Source organism: Mus caroli, unplaced genomic scaffold (genome assembly GCF_978045245.1).
Source record: "Mus caroli unplaced genomic scaffold, Mus_caroli_1 scaffold_14, whole genome shotgun sequence".
Taxonomy (NCBI): Eukaryota; Metazoa; Chordata; class Mammalia; order Rodentia; family Muridae; genus Mus; species Mus caroli.
The window spans coordinates 54,897,239-54,920,083 of record NW_028227269.1 but is presented as its reverse complement, the minus strand read 5'-3'; the positions used below and the strand labels follow the sequence as shown (position 1 = coordinate 54,920,083).

Here is a 22,845-nt window from a genome sequence, read left to right as displayed (position 1 = left end):
GATAATATTTTCTAGTTTGATCCATTTGCCTACAAAATTCTTGATGTCCTTGTTTTTAATTGCCAAATAATATTCCACTGTGTAAATGAACCACATTTTCTCTTTCCATACTTTGGTTGAGGGACATCTGGGTTGCTTTCAGTTTCTGGCTATTATGAATATGGCTGCTATGAACACAGTGGAGCATGTTTCCTTGTAGTATGGTGGAGCATTTTTGGCTATATGCTTAGGAGTGGCATAGCTGGTTCTTCAGGTAGACTTTTTCCAATTTTCTGAGAAACTGACAGATTGATTTCTAGAGAAGTTGTACAAGTTTGCAATCCCACCAGCAATGGAAGAGTGTTACCCTTTCTCCACATCCTTACCAGCATGTGCTGTGGATTGAGTTTTTAATCTTAACCATTCTGATTGGTGTAAGTTGGACTCTCGGGGTCATTTTGATTTGCATTTCCCTGATGATTAAGGACTTTGAACATTTCTTTAAGTACTTCTTGGCCATTCAAGATTCTCTGTTGAGAATTTTCAGTTTATCTCTGTATCCCATTTTTTAATTGAGTTATTTGATTTGTTGGAGTCTAACTTTTTGAGTTTTTTATATATTTTGGATATTAGCCCTCTGTCAGACATCTGGTTAGTGAAGATCTTTTCCCAACTAGTAGAGTGCCATTTGTCCTATTAATATATTTGCATTTCAGTTTCATAAGTTCCCAGTTATCAATTATTGATCTTTGACACACTGGTGTTCTGTTCAAGAAATTGTCTCCTATACCAGTGTGTTCAAGGATATTTCCCACTTTCTCTTATATTAGATTTAATTTATCCAGTTTTATGTTGAGGTCCTTGATCCACTTGGAATTGAGTTTTGTGCATGGTGATAAATATGGATCTATTTGCATCTTTCTACATTCAGACATTTACTTAAACCAGCACCATTAGTTGAAAATGCTTTCTGTTTTCCACTGTATGGTTTTGGCTTCTTTGTCAAAAATCAAGGGTCCATAGGTGTGTAGGTTTATTTCTGATTCTTTGATTCTATTCCACTGATCACCCTGTTTGTCTCTATACCAATGTCATGCAGTTTTTATCACTATTGCTCTGTAGTACAGCTTGAGATCAGGGATGATGGTTCCTCCAGAAATTCTTTTATTGTTCAGGGTTGTTTTAGCTATCATGGATTTTTGTTTTGTTTTGTTTTGTTTTGTTTTTGTTTTTCCATATGAAGCTGAGAGGTGCCTTTTCAAGGTCTGTAAAAAAAAAATTGTGTTGGAATGTTGATAGGAATTGCATTGAATCTTGTGATGGTTTGTATATGCTTTCCCCAGGGAGTGGTACTATTAAGAGGTGTGGCCTTGTTGAAGTAGGTGTGTCACTGTGGGCTTGAGACTCTTACCCTACCTGCCTGGAAGTCAGCCTTCCACTAGCAGCCTTCAGATGAAGAGGTAAAACCCTCAGCTCCTTCTGCACCATGGCTATCTGGATATTGCTATGCTCCTGCCTTGATGATAATGGGCTGAACCTCTAAACCTGTAAGCCAGCCCCAATTAAATATTGTCCTTTATAAGACTTGCATTGGTCATGGTATCTGTTCTCAGCAGTAAAACCCTAACTAAAACAAATCTATAGATTGCATTTGGTAAGACTATCATTTTTACTAAAACAATAAGACAACCAAAGGAGATCACTGGGATAAAAATTGGAAAAGAAGAAATCAAAGTATCACTATTCACACATGATATTATATAGTATACATAAGCAACCCAAAAAATTCTAACCCAGAACTCCTACAGCTGATAAACAAGTTCAGCAAAGTGGATGGATATAAAATTAATGCAAATAATTCAATAATTCCCCTTTAAACAAATGATAAATGAGCTGAGAAAGAAATTAGGGAAACAACACCCTTCACAATAGCCACAATTACTATAAAATAGTTTGGTATAACTTTAACCAAACAAGTGAAAGATCTGTATGACAAGAACTTCAAGTCCCTAAAAAGAGAAATTGAAGGAGATATCAGAAGATGGAAATATCTCCCAACCTCATGGATCAGTAGGACTAACGAAGTAGGCACTTCTTAATACCAGGCAGCCACTCCTTGCAAGGGTATGTAGGACCTACAGCTGCCTGCAAAAAGGAGAGCAGGCACTGATGTGAAGTGCCATGCCAGGAGGAGCCTTAGCTAGTTCTTGGATTAGTTTGGATCTTGGAAGAAGTGGATCTTGCATACATTTCTGGAGAATTTCGTCAGGATCCAGGAATCTGAGAAAAGAAAAGAACAGACAAAGGTGTACGGAGAAGCATGTCCTTCCTCCCCCTCCAACCAGCTTCACCTTTTCGCTTTATGTGTGTGAGTGGTTTGCCTGCAGTTATATCCATGCACTGTGGGTGCTAGGAATTGACCCCAGGTCCTCTGTGAATGCAGCCTGTCCATTGCCACTGTTTTAACTAGCAAGAACTTTGTATCCATTATTTTATTATCATAACTTATTACTGCCAGTAGTAACTGGTGTTCTTATTAAAAAAAAAAAAAGTAAACAATGGTGAGGGCTTACATTGCAGTCAGTCCATAGACTTAGTTATTGTAACAGCAATCCTATGAAGAGGATTCTGTTATTATCCTTGTTTACAAATAAGTGGCATTGAAGATAAATCAGACAGGGTGAAATATGGTGAAATACTTACCAAAGTTAGTAAACGATGTTGCTGAGCCTCTGACCTGGGACTGTCTGACTCGAGAGTCCTGTTTCTAATTAGTCTGTTAGGCTCTGAAATATTTAATTAACAGTTACAGTTCAAACTCACAAATATGAGTTCAAAAATCTGAGTTTCAGTTTATTGTACAACCCAGTACATATGAGTGAATCTCATGGAATGGTCAGTCAACAAATACCATTTGAATATTTCACTGAGATATGTTTTCAAAATAAGAAGAAACAATACTATCCAAATTAATATTTAAATTTAGTCATCTCAATTCTGATGATTCAATAAGCTGTGGACATTTTTAATGGTCATACATTTATTTATTGCATTTCTATAATTAGACATTGGCAAATTTCAGATTATTCTAAACATTACTTTTCAAATTTTTGCGTGGAGACTGAAGGGTAATATTTTATCTCCATTAATTTATTTACCTATTCACTTTACATCCCAATTGCAGCCCCTCTCTCTCTTCCCAGTCCCCCTCACAAAGCCCTTCCCCATCACCTCTCCCCTTCCTCTCTGATAAAAGAGAGACACCCCACCCCCACCTTGGTACCAACCTACCCTGGCACAGCAAGTCACTGCAGGCATAACCAGACAAACCAGCCCAGTTAATGGAAGAGGATTCATAGACAGAAAACAGAGTCAGGGACAGTCCCTGCTCCAGTTGTTGGGGGACCTGCATGAAGGCAAAGCTGCACATCTGCCACATTATGTGTAAGGGCTTGGGGGGCTTAGGTCCAACCCATGCTTGCTCTTTTGTTGATGATTCAGTCCCACAGGTTCGGGTTAGTTAACTCTGTTGGTCTTCTTGTAGAGACACTAACCCCTCCAGGTTCCTCAATCATTCCCCCAATTCTTCCACAAGACTCCCTGAACTCTGTCTAATGTCTGGCTGTGGGCATCTGCATCTGTTTCAGTCAGCTGCTCAGTGGAGCCTCTCAGAGGACAGTTATGTTAGGCTCCTAGATGCACATACAACAGAGTGTCATTAATAGTGTCAGGGACTGGTGCTTGCTCATGGGATGAGTTTTAGGTTGGACCTGCCATCAGTTGGCAATTCTCTCAGTCTCTGCTCCATCTTTGTCCCTGCACTTGTAGGTAGGAAAGATTTTCAGTCAAAGTTTTTGTGGGTGGGCTGGTGTCCTTGTTATTTAGCTTCTTTGGGTTGGTGGATTGTAGCCTGGGTATCCTGTATTTTACAGCTAAAGTTCGCTTACAAGTGAGTATATACCATTCATGTTCTTTTGGGTCTGGGTTACTTCACTCAGTATATTTTCTACTTCCATCAATTTACCTGCAAAATTCATGATGTCTTTGTTTTTAATTGCTGATAGTATTTCATTGCATAAATGAACCACACTTTCTTTATCCATTCTTCAGCAAACTATGGTTTTTAAACAGCAAAACCCTATCCAGACTATTTGAAGAGCAGTGGTTTCCTTATTTTCTATAATATCCTTTGAACCTGGGTATGGTAATATACATCCTTAATCCGAAAACTTAGGAGACAGAAGCAGGTGGATTTCTGTAAGTTCAAGGCAAGCCTGGTCTACATAGTGAGTTCCATAACATAACTACACAAACAAACAAACAACAAAACAAAAAAAGAATATCCTTTGAAGAGATGACTCAGTGATTAGGAGCACTGGTTGCTCTTCCAGATGACCCAAATTCAGTTCCTAGCACCCACATGGTGCCTCACAACCAACTATAATTCCAGTTCTAGGGGATCCTAGGCTGTCTTCTGGTCTCCTTGGGCTCTCTCTCTCTCTCTCTCTCTCTCTCTCTCTCTCACACACACACACACACACACACACACACACTACAATACAGAGACCTACATGTGGACAACTACATGCAGACAAAACATTTAGATCCATAAAATAAAAATTAGTGGAAATTAAAAGCCCCCTCCTGCCCCTGGAATGTTAGATGACAGAGGATAAAGAAGAGGAGGAGATCACACTTGCATCTGGGACTACTCATGTCTGCCCTGTTCCTCCTGTCCCTAAGGACTCCCTTATCCTTCCCTGACTCTGTTCTGCCTTCCTCAGAGGGAGCAGAAGCTTATGTAGCTTGCTCAGCACCTCCAGACATGAACTGGTAGACAACTTCTCATCACATTTTGGAACTGAAATAATTTGGGTGTTAGTCAACACACCAAAGCACACATAAAAAGGCCTCACTGTAGAACACAGAATAGACTTTAACCTCAAGAGAATTTTCTCGGTTTGTGAGATGAATTTTGTTGCTTCAAGGTACATTCTCTTGTGGTGTTTTCACATTACAAAGAAGGGCTTGCTTAGGGTGACTTCTTGTGATTAATCCTCATAAATAAAAAGAGATAGAGCTAATTATAGAATTGTAGCTGGTAGGAACTTTTAAAAAATATATTAGTGAAAACTATACCATTTACTATATAAATAAGCACATTTAAATGTATTTTGCTAATCACATAGCATAAATTACCAGTTGGGTGAAAAGCCTTGGTTGCTTTTCTTCCCTTCTATTCAGCTGCTGGTGTGGTTTTAATTGCAAATAATAGGGGAATACTTTGAATCAAAAGTGTGGCACACTGCTGTGGCCATTGCAGCATCATGTTCCAACAGAACACTGAGCGGATGTCATGTGAGCTTGTCTCAGGAGGGAAAAGCTAAAAGCTAAGAGGAGAAGAGGGATCTCCTTTGTGAAGTAACTCCAAAGAAGAGACAGTCACTCGTACTATTAAACATGTGTGTGAATGCTTATAACTGTACTGCAATGAACTGTAAATCTCAGAGAGAATCAGAGTGCACTATTTAGCAAGCTCCAAAGGCAACAGCAGATTGGATTCCAGCAGGCAAGGTATTTCAGTCTTGGTAATAACCACAGGGTTGGAAAGGAACAAATTAAAGATAACCTCTTACTCCCAGTTCCACTGGTTGATGAGGTATCACACTCAGCAAGTCACATATACACTAATCGCCCACCTATGTGAAGAGATGTTTATCCACGGTTGGTTTCTAAACTAGCATGAGTTAAAATCACTGAGGCAATGGATTTGAAATGAATTTTAAAATTAGCTTGGGGAAAAAAAAGCATAATGTATAAAATAAACATTCTAGATGGAGTAGCCAAGAATAAATTCCTTTTGGATGACATGGAGTTATGAATTATTAACATATCTATATGGATAATCTCTCCTTTAGAGTGGGTAATCCAGAACTGGATACAATTATTTACATGTTGAAATGATGGTAATTATTACATGACATTAGTTTTATTAGCTCCACAAAAGATTGTTTTTCTTTGCTAACAATTCTCTATAAAGTCTGCTGTTGTACATAAAGTTTTGGGGGTCTAGGGGGCTGGGAAGGAGATCTAGTTTTTTGGGTTTTTTTTTCCTGTTTTGGAAAATAGTTTCCAAATAATTCTGGCATGAAAGGGCATTAGTGTAGTAGTTTGTTGTCTCCCATGGTCCCAAAATGATGTCTCTTGCTCGGTTTCTTTCTTACACAGCAACCATCTACTTTTGCTTATGCAAGACAAATCATTAAGAAGGAAGGCTTGGGGTTCCAGGGCCTCAACAAAGGATTGACAGCAACTCTGGGACGTCACGGAATTTTCAACATGATTTATTTTGGCTTCTATCACAACGTCAAAAATATTATTCCATCCAGTAAGGTAACTATGCAATCATTTAAGTTCTGTTGGGTGGAAACATATTAATGTTTGTAGCTTTGTCTATAGAGTATTTATCATGTCCAACCAAATTCACATCCATTATCAATTTGCCCCCATCAGCCTATGTGTTGAGTGCTGTTATGTCCCTTTCAAATCCAGAAACTGAGACTTCTGAAGGTCAGTAGAAAAGCTGAGTCTGAACTCAAGTCTTGACGGGGAGGTTAATCTCCACGAAGAATATCTCACATAGATATTTTCCATTCAATCGCTACTAGAAATTTCTACAAACATCATAATCACTTCATTTCTACCTCACTCATATCACTTTCCCAAAACCGTGGAGTTGGGTTGGTTTGTTTGTCTTTGTTTTGTTTTCTTTTGTTTTGTTTTGTTTTGTTTTGTTTTGTTTTGTTTTGTTTCATACTCCAAATCAGTTGAGCTCACAAGGGAAAAATAAGGTTATATTTCAAATGGTAGGTTAATACTCACTGTAAAATTACTTCAGTTAATTTAGGTGCGAGGTAAACCATTCCTCTGGAGTCGTTTGCTCTTATTATAATATAAAAATGGTGGTTATTCCATTATCTCTTAATGATAACCTACCATAGCCAAAAGTCTCCCAACTCCTACACATTAAAACTGCCTATGGTGTAGCTGTAAGCACACACCCCAGTGTTTTCCCTCCTTGGAGTTTGACATTTATGATTACGATTCTGCCTTTTAGACTCTGACAAAAGCAGTTCACAGAACATTAGAGAGGTGGTTAAGTCCTTCATTTCTCTAACTACCAAAAGACTTCAGCCAGCTGTAAAGTACCTACAATAAGTTGGTTATATAATGATTTACAAAAATTAAATACTGATCTATCATAATACATTACAACTTTATTTTAATGTATAGTTATTAAGGTAAAATGAAATTATTTTTTATTTAAGAAATCTGAGATCAATAAGATATATATATATATGTGTGTGTGTGTATATATATATATATATATATATATATATATATATATATATATATAGTCACATGTTACTAGGTATTTTTTAATGGAAGGGGAACAGTTGGGGACAGAGGAACCAGCAAGGGTTAGAAGGGATGAGAGAGGCTAGTCGTGAACGTGACCACAGTGCTTTCTATACATGCAAGTGACTATCAGAAATAATGAAAGAATCCACAAGGAGTAGCTCGTGCGTGGAATCTCAGTGCACTGGCGGCTGAGGTAGGAGCTTCAGCACTCCCTGGAAGCCAACCTGAGCCACATAACAAGGCCTTATCTTTAAAACACCAGTAAGTAAATATCTACAACTTCAAACTTTTCTCTGGAGTGAAGCCGTCTACAATTAACTTAGTATATAAATAAAAAGGACCAGAAACCTAGCAGTTTCTTTCTTTTAATAAATAAATAAATAAATAAATAAATAAATAAATAAATAAATAAATAAAGGCAAACAACAGACAGAGCCATTTTTCTTGCCTGTTTGCAAATCAACTTTTGTTACTAATACGAACACAATGTTTTATTTCAATAAGCACTGTAATTAAGCACCTCTCATGGGTTAAAGAGATGGCTCAGCCATTAAAGGCTAGGCTCACAACCAAAATGTCAGGTGCTTCTCTCTGTATACCAGGCACTCTATAAAGTGTGCCCTTTCCTCAAAGACGCTCTCAAGAAGCCAGGAAAAAGGCCACTGAACAGGCATATTGAAAATGTTTGATTGTATTTAGACGAGCAATGTGTTCAGAGCCATTAGTTAATAATACTTCTTATTCGTGTATGAAAAAAAAATGCTTTTTACAAACTCTCAAATTCCATTTTTCTAAATTTGGACTGCTATTCTAAAAACAAATCCCATCGCATTTTTTTAACATGTTATAAATCAATGTTGTCTAAAAACAATGGGTTTTTCTAGCATTTATCCCTCCAGCATGCCAAGTTCTGCACTGCTCTCACCCCTCAGTCCCTTTTATAAAGCACACATAAAAATGGAAGTTAATAAGGACAGAGGCTTTTCATGGATTTTTTTTCCCACTGCTGTGTCCTCAGAGATTAAAACAGTTCCTAGTACAGTGCAGGTCCTCAGGAAATCTATATTAAACGAATCACATGAACGAAGGAAGAAATGAATGGAAAGGGTGTTTCCTTTCACTGCATACCTTAGGGATACCTTGGCATTTGAGAGAACCACTATATTAATTGGTGTTAGTGTATAGGAAGCTGGAAGGGAGTTTACAGTTGAATGGCTTAGAGCTAGAGTGAGTCTCACCCTAATCAAACAGAACCCCAAGAAAAAGAGAATAGCACAAGAGGGTCTTTGTATCCAGGAGGTGAGATGTTTGGTTTTGGAAATGCTTCTTAAAATGGAGATTTTCACATTGCTGAGATAAGTTTCCCTACACTACCTCAGTAGACTGCCAAAGCAGACATTTTGGCAATAGCCAAAATCTTAATGACCTCTGCGGTATAGACAGGCTACCACGGTGCAGAAAAAGCTCCAGAGAAAAGAACGGAAAGGCATGGCGTGAACTGCTTTCCCAAGACTCCCTAGACTCCGTTATCTGTCCAGTGTGTGTGTGTGTGTAAATCTGTTTAGTAAAATGTCAATAAGTGTTTAACAAAGGAATTTTCTTTTAGCTAACATTCCCTGTGTTGAGACTAGACTAATAAACAAAGGCTTAATTTATTAACAAGGACCCTGAGGAATATTAAGTTCTCTCCCAACTCTTTAAACAAAAGATATGAGCTGAAAAGATGGCCCAGCGATTAAGGGCACTTGTTGCTATTGCAATGGACTCAGGTTCAATTCCCAGAACCCACATGGCAGCTGACAACTGCCCTCCGTGGCCTCTGTGGGTAAGTGTGCAGTGTACATAGATGCAGGAAAAGCACTCATGCACATGAAATAAAAACTAACAAGAAACATCTTTTAAAGATATATGTTTATTAATGTTTTAGCTTTTTATGCTTAGTCATTTTTATTGGATATTTTATTTTACATTTCAAGTGTTATCCCCTTTCCTGATCCCCCCAGCAACCCCCTATCCCATCCCCCCTCCTCCTGCTTCTATGAGGTTGTGCTCCCACTCACCCATTCCCACCTCCCTACCCTGGGACATGAAGCCTTCATGGGACCAAGGGCCTCTTCTCCCATTAATGCCTGACAAGGCCATCCTCTGTCATATATGAGGCTAGAGTCATGGCTCCCTCCATGTGTACTGCTTGGTTGGTGGCTTAGACCCTGGGAGCTCTGGTTGGTTGATATTGTTGTTCTTCCTATGGAGTTGCAAACCCCTTCAACTCCTTCAGTCTTTTCTCTAACTCCTGCACTGGGGACCCCATGATATGTTTTAGCTTTTTTGGCACAGTCCTGCTCTGGACTTGAACCTCCTATATAGGCAGAACTAGCTTTAACCTCGTGATCCTCATGCTTCAACCTCTTGAACAGAATTGGAAGTGACTTTTTAAATTTGTGCTATAGTTCTATCAAAATAAAGACTCAAGGCCAGACTTTTCACCCTCTCCCACACTACTCAAAGTAGCTTCTGATAAGGAAGCTGTGGAAATGCTGGCTATAATTATTTTTAAAAGTAAATGTTGCTAAGTATGGTGGCTCACGCCTATAATTCCAGCACTTAGGAGACTGAAGCGGGGGGGGGGGGGGTTTGTGGACCTGGGCTAGCTAGTGAGTTCTAGGGAAGCCTCAACTACAAAATGAGACCCTGTCTCAATATACAGTGAAGGGCCAATAAACCCTACTGTAACCCTTTCTACACCTTTTCACTAGTGGAGAAAGCCAAGAAATTGCTCCCTAGATATCTGACTATCAATGCTTTGAAATCATAATCTTTGGGCACCATACCAGTTGATGATATTTGCTATGCGGGCTCAGAATTTCATTCCCACACTTTAGTTCCCAAACTAAAATAACGTGTTCCTTTTTTGTTTAATGATCTTGGCACTTGGGCCCCGTATATGGGTGGGTAGGAGGAATGCTGTGCATAAAGTCTGGGGTGATCAGGTCTGAATGTCACTCTAACATTTTATTTTCTGAGTGATTGACAGGTGGCAGACCCCGTGGTGAGTACCAAGGAATACAGAAATGAGAAGCTGTCATAATCGAGGGCTTTCAAGATAAAAGAGAACAATCAATAGCAAAACCCACACACACAGTTATGAATGATCCCCACCTGGAGTCAGGAAAGGCTTCTTCCCTAAGGAAATGAATGGCGTTGGAGCTGACAGGATCGCCCTTAGCCAGAGACAGAAATGGATAGAAGTATTGTAACATATAGGACATACAGGGTCAAGGCTCTAAATTGGGAGGGGGTTGATGGCCCTGGATAAATGAAAGATACCCCATGTAATAAATGCAAAAACGTTAGGCCAGGAATATGGCTATATAAGGCCACACTGACCATTGTAAGATACACTGAGAATTGGTGTCTTTACCTAAAAAGCAAAAATGTCTTCATTCATTATCTATTGTTATAGAAAAACACTTGAGACTGGATAATATATACAAAAGAGGTTTATTTGGGTGTCACATCTAGTGAGGTTCTTCTACCTCACAGTAAAATGGCAGGGGCAGAAGAAAACCCAGAAAGTACACATGCATACTTTGGGGAACAAAAGAGTCCAAGCACTTCACAATAACCCATTCTCAGAACAGTACTGATTCTTTTCTAAAGGAGAGCCTCCGTGATCCAAACACCTCTGAAACTGCTCTCCACCTCTCAGAACCATCACCCTGGCAATTAAATCTCAAAATCAAATTTTAAGGAAATAACATTTTCTAGACACAACAGGGCCAACCCACATTTAAACTCACCTAGACTGTGACAGCATGCATAAGACGTGCACAAGCTCAGGCCACACAAAACACCTGCACAAAGTGGGGAGGTGTGGTTTTGGTGCCTTTTTTTTTCTTTTGCGTCTGCATTTCTTTGTTAAGAGTGAGTAGTTAGTGAACACAAAAGGAACTCAATGTTTGGGGTTCTTTTGTGGACCTGTTTCAGTTTATTTTGGTGCTTTTGGGTTTCTTGTTGGTTTGTTTCTTTGTTTTTCTTATTTTTTTTTTAAATTCATTCTTGTGAGGTTTTTCTTTTTCTAAAACTAAAAGAATGGAGGAAGAGTCAGAAGGAGAGAGAGTGCATAAAAATGGGTAGGTAGGGAGATGGAGACAATCTGGGAGGAATCTGGGAGGGAAATGTGATCAAAATATATCATGTAACAATGAAAAATGATCCCAAAAAATGATAAAGAAGTTGGGTGGGGGGAAGGTCTGAGAGAGTTTGGGGAGAGAGAAGAATGTTAATAAAACATAAGAATTTTTTTAAATTATAGAATCAGTTGGAATGAGGGAAAATATCCAAACCAGAGTAGCTAGGAAGCCAACAAGAGAGTTTAGGCACAGGAATCGCCTGCTTACTTTGGTTCCAGTGGGAAATGGGTACAGTGCTCCTGGGAGAGAAGGGTGGGATGCGTGCTTGGAGACTGTCCCAATCTGAGAACACAGGGACTGAAGACCAGTGTCGTAAAGACAGGAAAGAATGAGAAATGTACACGATGTGGTGGTAGAATATATGGACATGCTGAGATCATATGTCGAGGTGATAAAATTTATACTTAGATTTTTTTTTTTAAATTGGCAGCTAAAAGGGTAATGATGCCCTTCACTAAGGAAAACATGCTGAGAGAGAAACCAGCTGGTAGAAGAAAGTATAGGCTCAATCAGGAAACTGAGTCTAACTGTGTTTGGGACTGCAGCAGACAGACATGGAGTCTATTTGCTGGATGTGGGTTCTGGGGTTTGAGAGAAGGGGTCTAAGTTGGAGATACACAACTAAAGCATCAGTTAGTGTCCATGGGAAGAGAGGGCCCCATTTGGTCATAGTTAAATGACCTTGAGCCAATCACTTTGCTGCTCTGAGCTGCAGGCATTTCATTTATAAAATGAAAAGCTATGGTTGTTCTTTATATTGGGTAAGTCACTTTGAGAATTAAAATAAACAATATACAAAGTAGTTTGTAAATGTTAAGACACCATAAAAGTGCTAAGTGTGGTGGTGCTGATGACGACAGTGGGAGGCAGGAGAGGTGCTGTGGGCAGCGGTGGGCACAGTTAGCATGTAGAACTTCGTGAGGAGGTTTTCCCTGGGACTATTCTTTTTGCACTTAAATGAACACTATGTTTTCCTTGCCTAGAACAAAGTCATTGATTTTATGTGCTCTGTAATCTAAGCCTGACTCAAAACTGGGAAACCACTATTCTTTACATCTAAACCATAATAAATCAATCCTTTGTGAAGGGGAAGGTATGATAATCATTAAAACATGTTGAAGGACGTCATCGTGTTGTTATAAAGCACGATGAGGAGGTGGTGCTGGTGCTCCTTGAAGGCATTATCCCCTCTTGGCTGTAGGCAGGCTGCCTTGCCATTCACTTTGGACAGCCTGTTTACGGGGTATTGTTTCAGTCCCTTCATCCGGCAATTGCTCGTTCTCTTGTTCCAAGGGAACTTGAGATTTCATCAGCTCTGACTGGCATGATCTATTTCTAGATTTTTCTTTAATTTTTTTTAATCTCTAATGCTTTGCTGAAATTTTTTTCCATCTTCAAAGGATTTGATTTTGCAAGAAACAGTTCATAATCATTAGCTCAGAGTAAAAATTGAGATTGTGTGTGTGTGTGTGTGTGTGTGTGTGTGTGTGTGTGTGTGTGTGTGTGTTGCACAAACAGAAACAGAGACACAGTGACAGACAGAGATTGGCCGTTGAGTATAAGAAATTGGGGAAGTCATCCTTATACATTCTCCTAAACAGTGGAAAGCTTTTACTTTTAATGTGCATTAATTTTATAATAGAAATAAATCAATAAAAATTTTAATGGGGACTTTTAAAACAGGTTGTCCAAGTCACTTTTGAATATTTTAATCAATTGTAAAGTATGTCTGCAGAGGTAAAATAGGAATTTGAAACACTAAGCCCAGATAATTCAGGTCAGATTTCTAAGCCAAAACCCATTTAACTAGCTCTTCAGATTGGTGGTCTCTGGTACATAAATATTTCAAATATCATTATTCTGACTTTTTATTCCATTTCACTATTAAAACCACTTTTGTAGGCTTTATTATTTTACATAATTCTCATCATGATAACTCGTTTTCTGCTAAGACCAAGTGGGAAGTTAGGGCTCAAAAGTGAAAATTACTAACATAATTAATCTAAGCCAGATACCAAAATTCTTCAGTATAGCCTGTAATGTCCTAACTAATTCCCAACTCCACATTTTATTTTATATTTTGTTACACATAAATGATCTCTCTAAAAGGATTATAACATTTACTGGCTGGACAGCTGGCTCAGTAGTTAAGAGCACTTTCTAAGAGGCCCCAGTATGATTCCCAGCACCCCTGAAAGGCAGCTCGCAATCACGTGCTAACCCCAGCTCTCCGGATTCAGATGCCTCCAGCGTCCTCTCATACCTGCACAAACCTTGTGTGCTTGTGTGTGCATGTGTGCATGTGCATGTGTTTTAAAACAATTAAAGTCATTTTTAAATAATGAATTTTTGAGCAAGTAAACTAGCTAAAATGTCCAGACTATATAACAAAATTCTTCTTCATTCTTTTTTTTTTTCATTTTTTTAATTAGATATTTTCCTCATTTATATTTCCAATGCTATCCCAAAAGTCCCCCATACCCCCGCCCACTCCCCGACCCACCCACTCCCACTTTTTGGCCCTGGCGTTCCCCTGTACTGGGGCATATAAAGTTTGCAAGTCCAATGGGCCTCTCTTTCCAGTGATGGCCGACTAGGCCATCTTTTGATACATATGCAGCTAGAGTCAAGAGCTCCGGGGTACTGGTTAGTTCATAATGTTGTTCCACCTATAGGGTTGCAGATCCCTTTAGCTCCTTGGATATTTTCTCTAGCTCCTCCATTGGGGGCCCTGTGATCCATCCAATAGCTGACTGTGAGCATCCACTTATGTGTTTGCTAGGCCCCGGTGTAGTCTCACTAGAGACAGCTATATCAGGGTCCTATCAGCAAAATCTTGCTAGTGTATGCAATGATGTCAGCGTTTGAAGGCTGATTATGGGATGGATCCCTGGATATGGCAGTCTTTAGATGGTCCATCCTTTTGTCTCAGCTCCAAACTTTGTCTCTGTAACTCCTTCCATGGCTGTTTTGTTCCCAATTCTAAGAAGGGGCAAGTGTCCACACTTTGGTCTTTGTTCTTCTTGAGTTTCATGTGTTTTGCAAATTGTAACTTATATCTTGGGTATTCTAAGTTTCTGGGCTAATATCCACTTATCAGTGAGTACATATCATTTGAGTTCTTTTGTGATTGGGTTACCTCACTCAGGATAATGACTATATAACAAAATTATTCTTCTTCAATTTTTTTTGATATTTTTTGTTTGTTTTGGTTTTTGGTTTTTTTTGGGGGGGGGTTTTTTTGTTTTTTTTTTTTTGTTTTTTCCGAGACAGGGTTTCTCTGTATAGCCCTGGCTGTCCTGGAACTCACTTTGTAGACCAGGCTAGCCTCGAACTCAGAAATCCACCTGCCTCTGCCTCCCGAGTACTGTGAGTGTGCACCATCATTCTTACCTGAAACCTGCCACTGCCTCTACACCCCTGCTGGCCTTCACATCTATACTTTGTAATCTCTAGACACAGAACTATAGACGTAGCCCTGGAAGAACTGAACTTCACCAGTTTGAAATGATGCCCTGGGCTGGATTCTGTCAGGTATTTTTTAGGATCTGGCATTAGTGTTTGTAGAGTAAGTAGCTGCAACCCAGAAAGGCCGTTTGGGATATTAACACAGAACTCAGTTAGTGGGGCACTCATTCACATCTTGCAGAAATAAAACAGAATTCCAGCATGAAGAATTATTCTTCCTCCCCAGAAAGAGTCTATCACGTCTCATAGTAAAGCCCACTTGAAACAAATATCCATTAACTTAAATACTGACATCCTTTTTTTCAAACAGCTACAGGTGTAAGTTTTCATTGTAAAAAAGAAAAAACCTTCCATTCCCATCCCACTGTGGGGCTCCTCATAGTGTACTATTTGTTATGGTGACACACAAATTAGAATCCTAAGATAAAGTACTCCAGGCCTCTGATGATTTTGTTCTCTATTTCTATATCTGCTTTTTCTTCAGCTACTTTCATAAGTAAAATATTAGTAGGTATCAACTCTTTAAAATAATAGCTGTCAGAAATACTAAACTGTGTTTTTTAGTTTGCCTTCCAACTAAGGATGTTTTCAGGTATTGTGCCAAAAATAACAGAGGTTTTTTTGTGTGTTAAATTCTGTCCTGATATAAATTGCATGTGTGGGTTGGAGAGAACAATTTTTCATCTATTCAACATTTCTTGCTTAATAAACCATCGAGGCCTGCCCCTATCATTGTTTGAGACAGCATTAAGTCAAGCAAAATTTGTTTTCTTCTGATACAGCAGCCATAGAAGACTGCCTTCCATGGATGCAAATACTTTTCTTGTTCTTATTATTATCTTTCTTTTTGCAAACCCCATAGAAAGAGCCAGCCGCCCTTTGGTTTATCAGCAGAAACATTCAGTGGTGTTGGCTGCATGATTGAGAGCTACTTCTTTCCCTAAGGTGTACATTGAGCTGAATGGAAAATACACATCTGCGTTTGAGTGGAGAACATACACTGGGCTGTTTGTATTTTGAAGAGAGGGCTCTCAATAGAATTAGATGATGGTAGGGTTTAATTTATGACAGTTCCTTTCTCTGATTCTGCCTCACTTGGTCATCGGTCTTTCCAATCATGCAGCAATGGGAAGGGCAGGAACATTAAACTTTCATTAAGAACAACTCTCCTTTCTATGGACCACTTGGGGGAAATTATAAGTACATCGTTTCTATGAAATTCCAGGATATGTGACAAGAAGCTGTGGTAAAAGAGTATCTTTCATTGGCAGTTTTCACAGACTCCCTGGAGTGTATGTGTTGGGAGAAGGGAGTATGGGGGAAGGCGGAGAGGAAGGGGCAGGGATTCAGACACTTTCTTAAATAAACGTCAGACAAAATTTTTTCCATTCAGGCACCACCCAAGTGGGTGTAAATGAAACACAAGTAACCTAAGTCACCAGCGGATCCATTCTATCTGTGCATTCAACAAGCATCAGTGGTGCCATCCACCATGCACCAAGCACAGTCTTTCTAAGCATCTCCACTGCCCCTGCCTTAGTGGGGTTTACAGTCTAATGGAAGATAGTGGGGTTTACAGTCTAATGGAAGAAAGTGGCAATAAACCCATTATCAAGAGAAACTGAGTCTTCTCCATTGCAGTAAGTGTCATGAAGATGGCTAGAAAGCTGGGGAAACCTGACGAGCTCTCTAATCTCAATGCATGGTGAAGTAGGGTAAGGAGGGAGAGAGGCCCGACTTCAGTAACAATGTGCAGGCTTGCAGTCACGATGAGAATTAGCCATGCCAAGGCAAAGAGCATGAGGCAAACAGAGCAAACACGGTGTTTCTGCTCTAAAGCAGGAGAGTGAGGGCCCTGGGGAGAGACAGAGCTTGAGGGCTGCTGGTGTGGAGAGAAGCAGAGGCAGCAACTGCAACCTGGACTGGGACATTCTAGAGATGTAGGTGTAAGATAATTTATTCCTCTTAAATGTTTTGATCAGTGGCTCTATCAACATATGTTACCTAAGCAAGTGTGGGAAGTTTGCATGAACAAAGATACAGAAGTGGAATCTCAAGGCAGATCCAACCCAAAGCCTTCTGCTTGATCATCTGCCTAGCAAATCATCTCAGCCAGGCCCCTGCCTTGATGCCACAACCTTCAGAATTTTGTCTTGGGACTTCTGGTTGGCTAGTTTTCCTAGAAGTCGGTGTTTACATTGAGGTAACGAACAGACAGAGCATGCCAAAATATAAAAACCCAACTGGCTTCCAAGTGTAAACACTGGCTTCTATTTTGTATGATAATACCCAAAGACTTATTTAGCTCTCTGAAGGTATTAGCTAACCATGTAAATGTATGGGTAACACGTAATTACAAAGAACATATTGTATATGAAACTTACACAAAGCAATCAAGTGATACCTGTTATGCTTAAATCATAAATCATTTTGACATTTTGTACATTTTATAACTTGAGCTAAGTGGCTAAGGCCTTGAAAATTATTTTACATTTCGGAATACTTTAAAGAGCAGATAGCTTTGTCGGGGGAAGGAATTTTCATGGCTATTTTCTGAACAGCTACATTTAGATGCAGCACTCGTAACAAGACTTTGATTTCATTCCAAAAGCCAGAGCCCTGCAAGGATAGAATCTTGGGAATACTCCACATTCCTTAAAGAATGCTTATCAATTAAACCATCTCATTCTAGTTTAGTGACCTTTTGTGGAGCGGGGAGCTAGCGTTTCCCCCAAATTATCTCACATGAAGAGAAAACAAACACTCTAATAGATTCTTCTGATAGCTGTCAAGTGGAAACAACTGTATTTTTTTAATTAAGCTTCAATAACAGATTTTTTTTTCCACTGAGGACAAAACAGTATGATTGGATGATATCAGAAGAAAAAAATGCTTTTGTCAAAAGTTTGTGAACAAAGCAACAGAGGGGAGCCGAGGTTAGACAGAATGGACGGGTATATGGAACACCAACTACAAAGGGAGCCCAGGTTAGACAGAAAGAAAGGGTTTATGGAACACTAACCACCCCTCGTTGACATGGACCCATTGAGACCAACATCTATAATACAAATTCCTTCTATAAAAAGAAAGAAAAACAGTTCACCCTCACACAGGCTGCTCCTCATTCAGTCACCAGGAGGCAACTGTGATTTCAACACACCACATCATTTCCATGGCCACCACTGCCAGCTGTGGGGACAGCAATGATGAGCTGCTGTTATTTGCCTTGTGGTCATGACCAGGTGCTTAACCAGTGTGTATAGGTACCTCCTAGTGATTTGCTTCTGAACCCGTGGCTCCTTTGTCTATTGTGTCTTCTCATAGGAGAGCTAAAGCCCTGGTTAAACATCTACGCTGGGCCAGGCCTGGTATATCTGATGAGGGGTGTGACATGGTATATCCTTTTCCCTTAAAAGGTTCCAATGAAGATACCCCAAAGAGTCCAGTGCCCATCTCTACAAACTTCTACTAGAATGAATGCGGGCAATCAAAGGTCTACACTCATGCTGTTAGTCTTTTTTTTTTTTTTTTTTGTATATCTCTTCAAATGTGTGGGTACACAAGCCCTTGAGTCTTCTTTGTTGGAATTATCTGTAATAAATCTAGTGGTGTGGTTCTCTGTCTGGTCTGTCTCTTTCCACTATAAGGTGCATCCAAGGTGAAACATTGCCTGTTTCAGAGTTAAACACTGCTATAATTTTGAGATGACCAACTCTGAATACGTATCATATTATTGTTTTGAAATCTTTGTCCATGCATATAATGATGTTTTTATCAAATACAGCTTCATTTTGCTCTCCACAAACCCTCCCCTATCACCATACTACTTTTCCCTCCAAACTTCCTGTGCTTATTTTTTGCTTTATTAAAATATAATTACATCACTTTCTGCCTCTCTTTCCTGCCTCCAATCCCCACGTCACCCTCCCTTTAACTTCTCTCATGCCCTCCCTCAATCCCTCTCAAGTTTATTTTTTTCTTGTACTTATATTGTTATATCTATATAAGCATAAATATATAAATAGCAACCTGTTCAGTCTGTTTAGTGTTGCAGATGTGTCTGTGGGCTCAGGACAGACCATTCAGTATTGGATAACCTATTGCTGGTTCATCCCTGAGAACGACTAATACCCTCTCTTTCAGCAGTTACTAGTTGCCTAGAGTTCTTTGTCCAAGGGCAGGGCCCTATGTCCTATGTAAGATTCCCTCCTTCCAGCTTATCTTGGATATTGTCAGCATCATTGTACAGGTCTTTTTTCGGCAGACATGTTGTTGAGGTATCAGGAGTGAAGCTTCTGTGTCATTTCAGAAGGCAACAGTCTTACAGCAAACATCATGGCCCTCTGGTTTTTACAGTATGTCTGACCCTTCCTCCATGATTTTCTCTGAACCTTCGGAGTCATGTTTTAGATGTATCCATTGGGACTTGTCACCCTCAATCAGTTAATCATCGCATTTTGACCAGTTGTGATTTTTTTTTTGTAATGGTCTCCATCTGCTACAAAGGGAAGCTTCTTTGATAAGACTTTGGTATAATTTTTTAACCCATTGAGTCCACTTGGTGCTGTGTGTCCTTGGGTGTATAGCATCTACTGGAGCACGGGCAGCCTCTCAAGAGCCACATCTCTAAAGAAGACTGACTCTCCCTCTCGCAGAAGCAATCAGTTGCCAGTAGCTCCTCAGTATGGGTAGAATTCCATCCATGCTGGGCTTTCAGCGGCCTTGATCTTGGTCTTGTGTGAGCGAGCAGTCATAACCATTATGAGTCTGTATGTGTAATTGTGTTGAGTCAATATGTTATGTCATAGCACATAGAATGTGCTGTTGTGTGGAGGAAATGTGTTATGTCGCAGTCATACACAACTTCCAGCTCTTACAATCTTTCTGCTCCTTCTTTAACAATTTTTCCCTGGACTTTATGGGGAGGGACATGATGTAAATGTTCCATTTAGCCTATCACTCCATAGTCTCTTATTCTCTATACAGTGACCAGCTCTGTAGTGATCTCCATCTACACAAATCTATAGGTATAACAATATGAATTTTTGGAGAAGTTTATTACTTTAGCAGAATAATAGCATTAGGTTCTCTGCTCAGGCCTCTGACTAACTGGCCATGTTTTTTGTTTGTTTCTTTGCTGTGCTTTGCTCCCCACCTCCACCCCTATCTAGTGGTATCAGGCCTGAGTTGCATGCTGACAGTTGGTTTTAAATCCAGTTATAAAATGGTTGAGCAGGTCTATAACATCGATGCCATTTCTGCATCATAATTGTCATATCTTGCTAGGTCAGTTGTTATTGGATCTTGATAGAACAGGTAAAGCTGTTGGTTATTTTTCTCCTGTAGCATTGTATAACAGCACTTCCCAATACCATGAAAGCTATTTAACAGGGAAGAAGTGTCCAGGTCCACATGTTCCACTATGTTCATAGCAGCCTTATTAATAATAGCCAGAAGCTGGAAAGAACCCAGATGCCCCTCAACAGAGGAATGGATACAGAAAATGTGGTACATTTACACAATGGAGTACTACTCAGCTATTAAAAAGAATGAATTTATGAAATTCCTAGCCAAATGGATGGACCTGGAGGGCATCATCCTGAGTGAGGTAACACAATCACAAAGGAACTCACACAATATGTACTCACTGATAAGTGGATATTAGCCCAAAACTTAGGATACCGAAGATAAAAGATACAATTTGCTAAACGCATGAAACTCAAGAAGAATGAAGACCAAAGTGTGGACACTGTGCCCCTTCTTAGAATTGGGAACAAAACACCCATGGAAGGAGTTACAGAGACAAACTTTGGAACTGTGACGAAAGGATGGACCATCTAGAGACTGCCATATCCAGGGATCCATCCCATAATCAGCTTCCAAACGCTGACACCATTGCATACACTAGCAAGATTTTGCTGAAAGGACCCAGATATAGCTGTCTCTTGTGAGACTACACCGGGGCCTAGCAAACACAGAAGTGGATGCTCACAGTCAGCTAGTGGATGGATCACAGGGCTCCCAATGGAAGAGCTAGAGAAAGTACCTAAAGAGCTAAAGGGATCCGCAACCCTATAGGTGGAACAACATTATGAACTAACCAGTACCCCGGAGCTCTTGACTCTAGCTGCATATGTATCAAAAGATGGCCTAGTTGGCCATCACTGGAAAGAGAGGCCCATTGGACTTGCAAACTTTATATGCCCCAGTACAGGGGAATGCCAGGGCCAAAAAACAATGGGAATGGGTGGGTAGGGAAGTGGGGGGGAGGGTATGGGGGACTTTTGGGATAGCATTGGAAATGTAATTGAGAAAAATACGTAATAAAAAATATTAAAAATTAAAAAAAAAAACAGAAGTGTCCAGGTCAGTACAATCTTGATCTTTTCAGGTCCTATGACTGAATGTTTATAATGCCTTTGGCTTCAGCCTCAAGGAAATGAAAGCCTTTGTCATAGCACATCTCAGCCCTCCACAGTAATATGCTTCTAAACCAAATAAAAAAAATCAAGTTCTTCAGAGAAGTGCATATACTCACAGGTCATGTGAGTTCTCATCTTTGCTTGATGCGTTACCAGGAGAAACTAAAGGGTGGTAACTGGGAGGAAGAGAGAAAATGTAGGTTGAGCTGACATAGGTGGGAAGATTCTCAGACAAACTTTCAGTATTCAGATTGATGTCCTGAGTCCCCTTAAATGTAAAGCTGCAAGCCGGGCGGAGGTGGTGCACACCTTTAATCCCAACACTTGGGAGGCAGAGACAGGCAGATTTCTGAGTTCGAGGCCAGCCTGGTCTTCAGAGTGAGTTTCAGGACAGCTCAGGCTACACAGAGAAACCCTGTCTCGGTAAAGACAAAAAAGAAAAAGAAAAAAAAAAATAGGAAAGCTGCATTGCTGTGCTCTCCTCAATAGCAGACGTCCTGCGATTTCCCAAACCACCAGTCCTCACTAGTTAAAAAAAAACCACTCTCCCATCTTCTTCAACCCCTCCTTCTGGACTCTTTGTGGAATGTCATCTTAAAGCCACCAGAACCTAATCACAAAGGTCTGTGAGATGGACAGCGGTTTTTTGTTTACCAAGCTAGCAGCCAGCAGGTCAGTTACTACAAAAGGCATCAGAGCCCAAGCCACAGAAGGTAAAGGATAAGGGGATGACTCTTCATCAAGACAGTCTCATAATAACCTCCAGTACCATTGCCTTAGACTGCTGGTGTGTCTTTAGCTGATGACTGTACAGTGTGAATTAGATGTTTTCATTAATAACAAATATGTAGCATTTTGATCATTAAGTGCATTTGGGTCATAGATCACACTTCTGATGACTCCTTTTGTGGAATTTTCGTAAGTGCCAGGCAGTGGTGGTCCATACTTTTAATCCTGGCACTTGGGAGGCAGAAGAGGAGGCAGGCAGATCTCTGAGTGAGGCTAGCTTGGTCTACAAATACAGTTCCAGGACAGTCAAGGTAATGCAGAGAAAAATTGTCTCAAAAAAAAAACAAAAACAAAAACAAAAGAAAAAACAAAAAGAAAGAATATAAAGAAAAAGGAAGCTTCAAAAGTAAAATTTAAAAAGAAGAAGGAAAAGGAAGAAAAGGAAAAAGAAGAGAGAGGAGGAAGAGGAAGACAACATACAGGAAAAGTTTCCTAATTAGTGACAAATTATGGAATCCTGTTAGACATTATTTTGCTTAAATTTTTTTTCATATGGATATTTTGATTGCATTATTTTCCTTCCTTTTATTTCTCCCAGATCCTCCTACCCCATGGTCTACCCACACAACTTC

The 22,845-nt window shown here is 39.8% G+C and overlaps 1 protein-coding gene across 2 annotated transcripts in view; it reads left to right on the top strand.

Moving 5' to 3' along the window:
- Slc25a21 (solute carrier family 25 member 21) overlaps positions 1-22,845 on the top strand; it is a 490,501-nt gene that overhangs the window by 456,892 nt on the left and 10,764 nt on the right. For both annotated transcript variants that reach the window (XM_021179180.3, XM_085830388.1), the window contains one exon: positions 6,208-6,372. In XM_021179180.3, coding sequence (XP_021034839.1) covers positions 6,208-6,372 — 165 coding nt within the window. The remainder of the gene's footprint in view (positions 1-6,207; positions 6,373-22,845) is intronic.